We start from the raw sequence: 13,405 nt of genomic DNA on the forward strand, positions 1-13,405 counted from the left end.
CGGCTCTTCCGACTTTAAATATGAGGTAAAAATACGGGCCAATTTCTGATAGCTTGAAGAAAATTTCTTCCACCAGAAGGTCTTGATACCATCTGGTCCCGGACCGGAATAGTTCTTCATCCCTCTTAATGATTTTGTGCACTTTATCAGCACATTTATGTAAGAGTAGGATACACGGTTCGTTTCATTTCCATCTTAAGGCCGTGTGACGAGAGGGTCACATTACCAAACCTGGTTCTCAAGTTTTCTATCCCAACTTACGTCTAAACGAAATGAGGTTTTGCTCTGAAAGTGTCGGAAATAAAAGAGGAGGTAATAAAGTCCATGTATCGGCTTTGTTTCGGAGGAAATTTTGAAAACAAAATTTCGAAGGAAATACAAGTAGAAGTTAGATCGGTACTTTTCTGTCCCAACTTACGTCAGCACGGAAGGAGATATCATGTTGAAAATTTGGCACGCTTCTATTTTGTCAATGGGCTAACTATAAGGTTTATATTTAGTAAAGTGGGGCGAAACAACCAAAATGGGTCACAAAAAGTATACAGAAATAATTCAACACCTAATGTTTGCACTTTTGATGTAAATAAACATCATTAAATAGCACGTGTCTGACATACGTATCAGTTGTTTCAGAGCAGCACTAGCGCAGCGAGTAGACAATTTCGAAATTCTACGGGTCTGTGGGGAAAACAGATTGCATGATTACCGACCACAAACGATTTTTTAATATTTATTAACATTTCCCGAAAAAGATTCCCGCGTTATTCAAACATTTATTTTGCAATTTGGCTGAAAAAATATTGATCTTAGGACTGACTTGATTATCTGTTATACTCATCAAATGGCCTTAAAGATTAAAAATGATTTAAATGGATAGAGACTCTATCCATTTACTTTCAGCAGGGTAGGTTTCTTAAATCGATAGTATATTCTTCTGTGGGGTTTCTCTCCAAGAAAAATGGCTATGAGTTCTAATAGCTCTTTGTACTCTGCTTGTGGCTCTTTTTCCTGAGAGCAGAAATAAAATTTTATGAAAATCTATTATTTCTAGTCAGTAATTACTGATAAGTAAACTAAAAAACTATTTACAACAAGCTAAGCATACCTTTAGTCTTTCAGAGACAAATTGCATAATATTTATCTTTTTATCGGTAAGCGCTTCAGCTACGTCTTGATCGTCCATGCCCGATTTAAAGTTTTTGCAGTCAAGTGCATGCCATTTTTCTTTAAAACGTTTAAAGATCAGTACATCTGGTCCAAATGTACACCTCATACGTTATTCGAAAACTAATTTCAATGTGTTTTCCAGAATGTGATGTCGACAAGCTAAATAGAGCCACGAGCGTCCCAGTTTTTGTTTCAAAAGTCCGCAAGCGCCATTGAATGGTCCTGAGTACGAGGCTGTGAAATCAAAGCATATACGAACAATTCCTTCCTCTATTTCCCAATTTTGAAGTAGCTTAATTATGGCACTTTCTTTAGCTTCGCCAGTTCCACTTTTAATTTTGGGGATAACTAACGGCTCATTGACATCAGCGCTGGATATAAAAATGGAGAGACGATCAGATTTAAGATGTGTCTTTCTAAACTGCAAAAGCCTCCCACTTCATTGGACTATTAGTTTTAATTCTGGGACTTCGAAGCTTTCTTGTATTTAAAAAGCAATGATTTCCTAAAATTTATTCGGCTTCTTCGTATTGTCTGTCTGCTGATGCACATATTAGGCAGTCTGATAATTCACTGAAAAATGAAACACGGAGACGTTTTTTTGGCCAAAGTCGGTTTTATTTTTCAACATACTCTCCTTTTAGGTCGATACAGCGAGTCCAACGATTTTCTATTTTTTTGATACCGTCCGAAAAGTACTCGATCGGAAGGTCTCCAAAATACGCCTCAGTTTCAGCTATGAGCTCCTCATTTGAGTAAAAACGCTTACCGGTGAGCCATCTCTTTAGGTTAGGGAACAAGTAATAGTTGCTGGAGGCCATGCCTGGTGAATTTCATGCAATTTTGCTTGTGCAACTAAGCATGAATGAACAGGTGCATTGTCGTGATGATAAAGCGGTTTTCTCTTCTTCAAATGCGGTCGTTTTTCGGCGATTTCGATTTTCAATCGGTCCAATAATGATGAATAGTATGCTCCAGTTATGGTTTTACCTTTATCAAGATAGTTCTCGAATATTATGCCATGTGCATCCCAAAATACGGAGTCCATAACCTTTCCGACCCATTGTTGCGTTTTTGGACGCTTCGGAGCACTTTGGCCCGGTGGAACCTACTGTTTTGCCTGTTGCGTTGACTCGGGAGTGTAGTAGTGGATCCAGGTTTTATTCATGGTTATGAATCGGCGCAAAACTCGGTCGGCTTACGCGAAAATTATGCCAAATTCTGCTTGGAAGTTGTCACACGAATTCGTTTTTGGTCCACTGTGAGCAAACGCGGCACCCATCGCGCGCAGAGCTTCTTCATGCCCAAAACTGAATGCACGATATTGTCCACACATTCCAGTGATATGCCCACAGCATTAGTTACCTCTCTCAATTTCAGTTTGGGATCATTCAACATCATATCATGGATTTTTTCGACATTTTCTGGTGTAGTGACCTCTTTTGGGCGCCCAGATCGTTCAGCATCAACTGTGCTCGTACGGCCACAACGAAACTCGGTAAACCACTTATGAATCGTTCCAATCGACGGTGCAGAGTCCGGGTAATACGAGTACTTATCCAGCTTGGCCTTGGTCTCGGATATCGTTTTCTTGCGAAGACAGTAGTGTTTGATCAAAACTCGAAACTCAGATTTTTCCATATTAAAAAAAACTCAGAGGTAAGTCGCTTCTCAGTGCTGTAACTTGTAAATGCGTAAACATAAATGGCTGAAGTTTTGACAGGCGTCATTTGAAGGATCAAGCTCGTCGAAAATGGTTTACATTATTGAATACTAATGCCATCTCTTAGAATTTCCAGGTACTTATCAGACTGCCTAGTATTTTCTAAGTCATACCCTAAACTTCTTGAAGCAGCAGCCTGGAAACGTGAAGCTTTTCTGTCACTGACTTTGGTTCAGTCCGAATTTATGAATAAATCAGGCGACATTAATTTTATTTTCTTCGCCGTACTTAGGGTTCCATCACATTTTAGTGTATCGATCGAATTTAAAGAGTAGTTATTGTCCATATGAGTATTACTACATTCCTCAGCCTTTTGTTTCATCTTCGTCTTTTCACCAAGTGTAATAATTATAGGCTTCCAGTAAATTGATATTATTATCTGAACGAGTCAAAAAACAAAAACAGTTGAACTTCAAGGAAAATTGGAATACATAAAATAAGTTAAAAACTAAAAATAATAATAAATAAATTTGTTTGATGATTCCTTGTAGGTGAAGAAAGTTTTTTAAAACGAATAAGCCTTAAAAAAATACAATAGGGCAAACTTATTTCAAATCTGAGGCCAAAATTTTGTAGTCTGACGCGTGGAAAAAATTTTTTAATCGATTAATATATTCAATATTTTTGTTTGTTTGAAAATTGGAATAAATTTTCCTATAGTTAAAAAAAATATAGCGAATTTCTTCTCTTTAAAACATTTACCAGTGAAGAATAATAAAAGATGAGTGATTTAACTTTTTTTCATATTAAAAATTGTTGTAAATGTGGAAAAAAGGTTTTTTTGCGTTGAGTCTAATGCACACTTTTTTCGATAAGGTGGAATATGTCAAATCTGACATTTCTTCAGTCTAAACGGAAGAAATATATTATTTTTTACAATTTACCTTTAAATACAAATATTGAAGCTGTCATTACAGTTTTACTGTTAAATGTATAAAAATTGCATAATTGCATGTGACCTATTGAAAACCCTAACAACGAGTTTCATGCTTAATAGTTGTACATTTAAATAATTTAAATTTTTTGTTTTTTATTTGAAACGTGCAAAATTGCCTTTTAAATTTATCAAAATCGCAGAATATCACATTGAAGGACTTTATTGTCGCAGAATTTTCAATTTAAAGGATTTATAATTAAATGGGTTTAAATTAAAAGCCTCCAGATTATAACGATTGTAAAGATTATAAGTAGTATGAAAAAAGTATTAAAATTCATTTCACGGCATTTTGAAGTTATTTAAATATGGCCGACCTTTGTAAGAACTGATAATATTGGTTATTAATTAAATGTTTGGCCGAAAAATATCATTAAGATAATAATTTGTAAATATTTTTTTAAGGAGCTAAAATTCAGAATTAAATCTCATGGATCTCTAAGCAATCATATAACTTTTTGGAATTTAGTTATAATCAACACATCTACTCGATTTAGTATTGCAATAGCTTGGATATCTATGAAAAAATTGAGCTGAATTTTTTTAAGCTATTAGAAAAATATTTTTTTTCTATTTTTTGAAAATTTTGAAAATTTTGGAAAGTATATAACTTTTTTAATTTTCATCGAAATGAAAATGTTACCAGGATAATTGTAAAGTATTTTTTTAATGAAACAGAATCTTGGACAAAAATTCCTCAAATTCTTATAAGTTTTTTTAATTGTGAACGTGTTGTAAATTAAAAAAAATAATAATAAAAGCTGAGTTTTTTCAACCCTACATTTTATATATAATTATATTACATACATTAACAAATGGTAGAAAGGTTTGTATGTCAAAAATTAATTTCATAAGATAATTTACCTTTTAATTCTTCATTATTTTCAAATAAAGTCGAAGTACCAATGGGAAAAGTCACAGATTATTAAGTTCATCCTTGAATACTGTTCCTTTAAATAACTGAGTTTGACTCAAGTTTCTATTCGTATATTTCAATATACAAATAGCAAAAGGAAAAGTTCTACTTGCTTAATTGCATCTATTTTATTGTTCGTTTTAATATACGCTTCATTCTAAAATGCGAAACACTTCTTAATAGTATAAGCTGAACTTTCACGTTTACTGTGTTTTAAATATTTTGTCCTGCTGGCGAAAGCCTTGCAATACTTCTTTTTTAGATGATATCTAACGGTCGGTCGCAAAAATCTGTATTCGGCTCCCCCACTAAATGCATTTCTAACAAATAAACATTTTGACGCGTATTTGCCATTATTCATTTTCAGTCATCCGTCCACTTCGATAGTGTAAGCAAGACTTTATGTAAAATGTAAATGCTATCAATACCTCGACTCGCTTTAACGACCCCAAATGGCTCTTTTAGAAAATGCATAAGCCATTGGTTATATCAGCGATGCCCAACTCGCATTTTTAACTGCTTAGATTACCCCTATCATTACATCCAGCGCGTTACCCCTCGCTTTCTTGTTTTCGCCTGGGATTATATCTTAACTTAGAAGGCTGGCGTACCTGCGAGATTTAGACTGGACATTGTAAACAGAAATCGTAAGTTTAATTTTCCGGATTCCCCACAATAAAATTAAGCTGCTGTTCCTTTTGGTTCCACTTTAGAAATTTCCCATGGAGTTTATTAAACTCAAATTCGAATATTACAAAAAAATCGTTGATAAAAATGAAAATATTTGGTCTATTTATTTTGTAAATTCAAGTACATTTATAGATTTACTTCGTTTTTTCAACGTATACTTTGATGTTAAAAAGTCAAACTGAATATGTTTAGTATAAAAATTGAACTACATATTTTATTTTTAATATGTATGTTTAATTTAAAAACTTATCTAGTTTCGTATAAATTGCATTCTTTTGGGTTAAATACTTAACTTTATTCGTATAATATTCGTCTTTATAGTTCGAAAATTCATTTCCTTTAGTAGAAAGTTCATACTTTTTGGTTATGAAAGCATCTGTTTCATTCAAATTGATCTATTTTGGTGAAAAAAATGGATTTTTAAACTCAAAACAGAACTATTTTATTTATGAAAGAAATATTATGCAAAAAATGGACGCTGACGAACTTATGAGTGAAGTTTCTTGTGATGACGGCAATAGGATGCAGGCGGAGGAAGTCAATGAATCATACTTGCTTAAAAATACGGACCTAAGAGAATAAAAGAAGTTTACGTGACGCGGTTACCGCCAGACGATTATAAACTATACATTGGACCAAACGAAAGTCCTTTGGATATAGCTGAATTTTTGAAGATAAGTCTTATGGACATCTCCTGCGTGTTTTAATAAGCAAGATGTAATGAGACTAGCTCACAAAGGAATTCTAGGGGGACATTATGCTCTTGAAAAAACTCTTCGAAAAATTAAAAAAGGATACGAATGGTCCAACATGACGAAAGAGGTGGAGGAATACAGAAAACACTCCGAAACTTATCAACGGCATAAGAATATACATAAGGGAACTTATTAATATACTACACCAGATATTCCTAATAAACCAAATGAAAAATTTCAATTAATCTAATAGGACCGTATGAAACTACGGAGAAAGGAAATAGATACATTTTAGTTGTTCAAGATTACTTGACGATATTTTTGACTATTGAAACGTTACCAGACAAATCTTCGACAGCAGTGTTATAAGCGCTGTAGACAACGTTTTTGAGGATGCATGCGATCCTAAAAGAATTCATTAGACATTACGCAATTGAAAAGGATTGAGATGATACTTTACCATATGCAATGTTGAATTATAATTGCACCGTCAACCGACAAACGGAGTACACGCCATATGAGTTACAAATGGGAAGGGAACCTAATACTATTTTCGACATAAACATGGACACTAGCGATTTAGAAGATATCATCGAAACTCAACGTGTCATAACAGAAAAATACTAGCAAATGCTCTAGAGAGAATTGAGTTACACCAAAATCAAAACATTGAACCAATTCCTTAACCTTTACCTAAGATTTACAGAAATTACCTAGTCTTTATCCGAAACTTCAATCCGAAATAATTTGAAGAATTGTGGAAAGGACCTTAGAGCGTACTAAATAAGACGATCCAAGTAAGCTTTCAAATAAAAGTAGGGTTGGACCGTAAATCGTATCATAGGTCCGACATTAAGCCCTACTTTTCGGTTCCAGATTAGGCTGATAATACGTGTAATAATAATAGCTCCCCATCTACAAGCGGAGTCATTTAAAATAACACCGTTGAACAATGGCGACGTTATATACATATAATAGTTAAATGCCTATGCAAGGATCCAAAAAACGAATACGCTAATTAAGGATTTAGATCAAAGAATGCAAAATGTAATATTTATGACAGGTCAACTAAACAGAATAAAACGCGGTCTGTATGATTTCATCGGCGATATATAAAAAACTTTATTTGGTGTCTTGGACGAAAAAGACGATCAATATTATAACGAAGAACTGGCAAAACTTGGATCGGATAATGTAGAAATCACTCACATTATTAAAAACCAGACTAGTTAAATATTAAACTGCCTGAAATATGAATTCGAACTGAGAAGTAACTTAAACTATCAAGCAGCGCAAATCAATTTAAAATTTGGGAAAAGGAGCACATCTATCTGGAAATAACGAATATAATTTAATGATGGACGAACCTCGGTCACTGTCACCCATCTAGATCGGAATTATCGGACACTGTAATAGCACATGGTCTAACCCTTTAGCCAATCGGCGTCGAGTTACAGGACCGTATCGATACGATATCTTGTGGGTGCCCCTTATAGCATACTAATGTTAGCGGATGCGTCGGCCTTGGGCTAATCACCTGATTCTTACAGTGTCCGCAAAACAGTTGACGATAGTGTCCGAGGCGTGACAGTGTCCAAAGCTACAGTGTCCGAGGTTCGACTGTACTTCGTTCAATACACTGCGCGAACAGAAACATGTAACAAATTTTCCTGTGCCTTTGGAAGAACGATATTTCTCTGCATTAATCGATATTAGCGACTGGAAGGAAACTTATACAACTTAATTAGAGGCATACCAATACTTCACATAGGATTGTTTTATAATTCTCTCATTATACCAAACGATTACTTGAATATATTAGATCAAACTCAAACCATTTTCATACCCACTTCACATACTGAACTGTTGAATATAAAAGCTTACGAAAAATTAGTAAATTAAAAAGAACCCATCCTGATTATTTAACGCAAACCAAAGACAGATGTTTAATTAAAATTACGACTAAAATAAATATAGAAAGTTTCCAAACTCAAGTAATGAAATTAATAAACAGTCTTTGGATGCATACTTTAAATGAACTAGATAAAGAAGAGATTCCTTTAGAACTGATCATCGAAACAAAAATAAGTCCTGAAAATCTAAAGACCCTAGGAACCACTATTGAAGATTAAAATGAAAAAGTAGAGTTAATAGCTAAGTGGAAAAGAACATTAGCGTGGACAGAAAAGGCTTATTCTTGGTTACATATTGCAGGATATACTGCATTGGGAGTAATTGATTTTTAATAGCTTATAAGTTAGGGATTGTAAGGGCATCAATTAGTACATTTAAAATGCGAATTGGAAACTGTTCTTATACATTTTGTAGCTTCGGGAATAATGGAAATACCAGACATGTTACCGAGGTACAACTGGAAATATGTATCAGCCTAGAATCTTCAACAAATCTACCTAGAAGAAAGGTCAGGAGAACCTTTTGAACTTAATATAAACCCTCAAAGTTCAATCTTAGAGGGGGGGATGGAGCGTTGAGCTTTTTCAATAGGTAAGCATATAATGCAAATTAATCTTTCGACCAACGAACGCCCCCAGTAGGCTCTCTTACATGGATCTTGCACTGTGGTACTGCTTAATAGAGCAGTCGGGCATTACTTCATTACTTTAATATTCAATAAAATGAGAAATGAAAATGGTTAATTTCCATTTCTAAAAATTAAATAAACTTAGCTTTAGTTATTTATGACACTCTCCATCTGTATATCCTACGGGTGAACCTACAATTAATTGAGCTGTTTTCCCTATTGTTCATACCCCTTTATTTAATACAAATCTATAACCATTTCAGCTGTTCTTTTCCAAATTTATTTAGATGGGTTTAAATTATACTCTGTGAAAATTTCACTTCAGACAAACTTCACCAAAGCGTGCAATAAGTCTGCACATAGTGCATTTTTTGTACACTTCTCCTTATTGTACAATTTTTATATAATATTTCTCGAATAGGAAAAGTTGACAAAATCCATCTTTAACTCTCGAAGAACAACTAACTCCAAGATTAAATAAATTAGTTCATAACTTCTTATCGAAAATTGAACTTAGAAGAAAGTATGTGTTAAACTCCATAAGAGCAACAATTGCTTTGAGAAAGCTAAAAAATGACTCTCCAACAACTAAATATATGCATATTCAGATTTTGCGGTTGATGAGTGGGGGATCATTCCCCAAATTGTAAAATTCAGTCGTATTAAGAGCCTTGGGTAGAAATCATGTCTCCATATTTTAACCATGACTCCCTATAAACACTATAGGAACCTCAAGACAAGGCATTTTACAGAAATGTGGTTTTAAAGACTGTACCATAAGGAAATTTATTCGCAAAATAAACAGTACACAAGTCTTCAACTAGTGTTTAAATAAACAATTTTGAATTATTATGAAATGAAGACTAAAATATTTTATTATTGTGTTGAAAATTCGTCTTTTTGCTTCTAAAACACCACTCTTTCGAACGAAATTTATCTTTTTATAAAATTCCACTATTTGTTTGAGAATAACTTTTTTACTTGTAAATTTAATTTCTGACTAGAAATGTAAAAAGATTGTTTTTTTATTGAAAGTCCTGCGAATTTCGCAGAAAAATTCGAGATTTGATGCAAAATTAAACTGTTTTAAACTTTCAATATTTTATAAAAAATTATTAAATGAACTTTTTTATGTGAATGCGTATTTTCAGACTGAAAATTTAACTGTCCTATAGATCATTCATCTTTTCATCTGAAAATTTCACTGAATATTTCGTTGATAAATTACGTTTTTTTCCAAAATTGAACACTTTGTTTGAAAATGAAACTACTTTGTGAAAAATGCATTTCTTTGTAAAGGAAACTGTTTGGTTGAAAATTTAGATATTTCTTGAAAACTCTGTTTGTTACATTCATATCAGAGAAGGTACTAGATTAGTGTAAAATATGGCTCCTACCCCTAGTTTTTGTCAAATTTTTTCGTTTTGAGACCCCTGAGTATCAAAAATATTAAAAATTTAAATTTCAGCAGAATACAAAAATAATGGAAAATCAAAAATTACATTTTCAGGTCCTAAACTTAAGGTCAAGTTCGTCAGCCAGCCATTTTGAATCAAATTCAAAAAGTGACCACATTTTGAATATTCTTAAGACCACCTTTTTTTTAATTCAAAAATTTTATGAATGGATATTCATAGTATTCGAAAAGGCAAACAGTTTATCCTTATGACTTTTTTAGGCAGAACCAAAATTTATCACAATTATAGCATTTACAAAATTCAAAAAAACACACTAAAATGAGCATTTTAAGCCAAATAACACATGACATGAAAAAAGTCATAAAAAGAAACAATTTTCTTTTTAAATACCTTACAAGATTATCATAACAACTTTTTGAATTTGCTTGATATATTGCAAAATCAAAGTTTGGCAGCATAAAAAAATAACGGAAAATAAAAAATTACATTTTTTCATTACACTATTTCACAGTATTTCAAAGATTCTCAATTATATAAATGTGTTTTCAAAAAATATATATACATATATAAGTTTTTGGTTTTGCACCTAAAGGAGGGTCGAGAATGTGAAAATGAGATCATAGGAACTCCCATCTAACACAAAACTGCTGAAGGTTGGTGACCTGCTCAGCATAAAACACTAAACTTCTATTACCCTTGATTGAACCTAATGCCCCTCCCCTCTCACACACACACCAGTCATTAATCGGAGTTTCGTGGGTCACTGGGGTTAGGGATATAATTTAGAAGTTAAAAAAATGTAAGGCTGATGTGTGAACCATATGTTTCACGTTTAAATCGTGGAAATAAAATTGGAAATGAACAAATTCAGTTTTAGAAAAACCGGAAGAAGTTGCAACAAAATGTTTAATAATACATTTTTTTAAATAATGGGCATTGTTTAAACGAGAGGATGAAACGACGTCTGCTTTAATGTAAATGCATGTTATAAATTATAATAATATACATTTATGGAAATGATATACAATTTGAGGGAGAATATGCAAGACCGAGCTCGAAGCGTGAGTCGACTATATTATCGCGAGAACCAACAGACGTGCTCTATTGGCACACTCGAACTTGCGAGCCGCGCGCGCGCAGAAAATGTGCCCGCGAGGCAGGCGGATTTTTTTAAAATGTGTTTTAAGAAATTATCTTTTGATAAAATTGTCTTAAATTTAATTCCTATTTTCTCAATTTTGAGTAAACCACTTAAATACAATTTGATGTTCACACGGCCCTGAATGTTTACGTTTCTACAGACTGATTTAATCACAAGGCCACTACGAGGTAACCCTCGAAACTGTTCTTATATTGCCCTTCTTATGTATTCATAAAATAGTTGGCTCAAAAAAATCCTTCATTCTGCAAAAAGTTAGAGATTTACTGCTTTTACCGACATTATCTGTAATTATTGCTTCTTTTTGTACTAATAAGAATTTTTTGTCACATCCCACCCATCAATGCAATCTCTGAAATCTTGTCTTTAAAATAAGCCAAAAAATACTTATAAAATCTTTAATTATGTATTGTTATCACTGCGATAAATGGTAACTCGACAGGGTTTTTTTGACGCAACATTTTTCCTTGCGTCTCAATATTTTAATGACCACACCACCCAATTGAAAAGTACGGTTATAGTTTTTTACTGTTTTTACCCAATTCGAATTGACAATTTTTTGCATAATAATAGTGTTTGATTCTTATACTTTTTATTTTTTCTTCGTTTTATTTAAACATTCACACCATAAAGTAAGTAATATGAATAATTAAAACCTATAACAAATACATGGGTAAAAATAATATATTTTCAGCACTCTTGAAAGAGGTACGCGAATCACCACTCGAAATGATTCAATCGCAAATTCTCGATAATGAGAGAATGGCTATGTACCCAAGTTTGGATTATAGACAACTTTACAATGCTCTAATGCAGTTGATGGATGTCGTACCGTTAGTGCACATTGGGTTACATGGTAAGCATTTCACTATCATTTTCCATTCATGATTATTTTCATTCAAAGTTTACTGTAATATCTTTAAAAGGAAGGTGTCTCACAGCAAGTACTTAGCGATTCCTAATAACTGTCATTCATTATAACCGGAGAATCGTTCAATCCAACATACAAATATCTTACCTATAAGGCCGCTGCTAAAGAATTGATATTATTCGACCTCTTCTCCATTTTCATAATCGCTTCGAATGACTCCGGTTTAAAAACTCGCAAATTACGTATATACAAGTTTATTTATTTAATTCACCACCAATGATGTAATATTTTTACCGCATAATCAAAAGGTACATAAGGGTACAGAAGAGGTATACAGGAAAATTTTGTTGCTTTTTTTCTGTTCCTAAATAATAGATGGAGTGTTCTTTGCGTCAGAAAGCGGCAACGACAATACAACGGCAAACCGTTTGGCGGTCGCTGCAGCCTCGGGTTAGCGTTATTAAGGAGCTTCTCTTCGTATTAGGGACAGATTGTCACGAGTTTTAATCTATTACACAGGTTTACGGTTTACGGGTTTTTCATGGTTTTTTTTTTAAATAAAAAAAAAAAATAAAGAAAAATTTTATTTTTTTGATTTCAGAATCGAATTGTACGGGAAAAAATACATCGAAAACCACGTTTTGATTTTTTTTTACAAAAATTTCAACCCACTATACGGCGATAAAAAGGCAGAAAATCGCGAAAAGTGAAAATTGGCTTCAAATTTGATTAAAATGACATTAAAATCAAGTTTTACGATTTTAAACCGATTTATAAACATTGAAAATACTTTACTGGGGGTTTTTGAGGTGGCTGATCACGAATTTTAAGTCATTTTTTCCAAAAACAACTACTAGTCGGCGTAAGTGGACAATAAACGTGATAAATTAATTTTTTTTTTCAAAAAATCGATGTTTTGGATACTGTTTTGGAGGTTTTCCACTACATGAATCACAAAACTAGAACTTTTTTCGACCCTTGATCATAAAGTAAGACTTAGAACCTATGTATAGCGATATTCATGAACTCCATTATAATATTTTTAGCTTCTTTTAAGAAGTGCCTTAGAGTTTTAATGGGTTAATCAATTGAGTTTGTAGAATTTTCGCTAATACTTCGCAACTTCGATAGTGAGATGTTGGATACTAGATATTTGCTAGCGTGATGAACTTGAACTTTGATATCATCAGATACTCTCTGCATTTTGGATAGTTGAATTAAACTATCTAAAGTTTATAACTTATATTGCTACTCAATAGCAGTACTATCAAAAACCTGCTGCTACGAAGA

The 13,405-nt window shown here is 33.0% G+C and overlaps 1 protein-coding gene across 1 annotated transcript in view; it reads left to right on the forward strand.

Annotated features, from left to right (window-relative positions):
- The window catches only part of LOC117172902 (protein unc-79 homolog), a 1,455,529-nt gene that overhangs the window by 155,504 nt on the left and 1,286,620 nt on the right, over window positions 1-13,405 (forward strand). The window contains exon 4 of the mRNA XM_033361197.1: window positions 11,939-12,100. Coding sequence (XP_033217088.1) covers window positions 11,939-12,100 — 162 coding nt within the window. The remainder of the gene's footprint in view (window positions 1-11,938; window positions 12,101-13,405) is intronic.

The sequence above is a fragment of the Belonocnema kinseyi genome, chromosome 5 (genome assembly GCF_010883055.1).
Source record: "Belonocnema kinseyi isolate 2016_QV_RU_SX_M_011 chromosome 5, B_treatae_v1, whole genome shotgun sequence".
Taxonomy (NCBI): Eukaryota; Metazoa; Arthropoda; class Insecta; order Hymenoptera; family Cynipidae; genus Belonocnema; species Belonocnema kinseyi.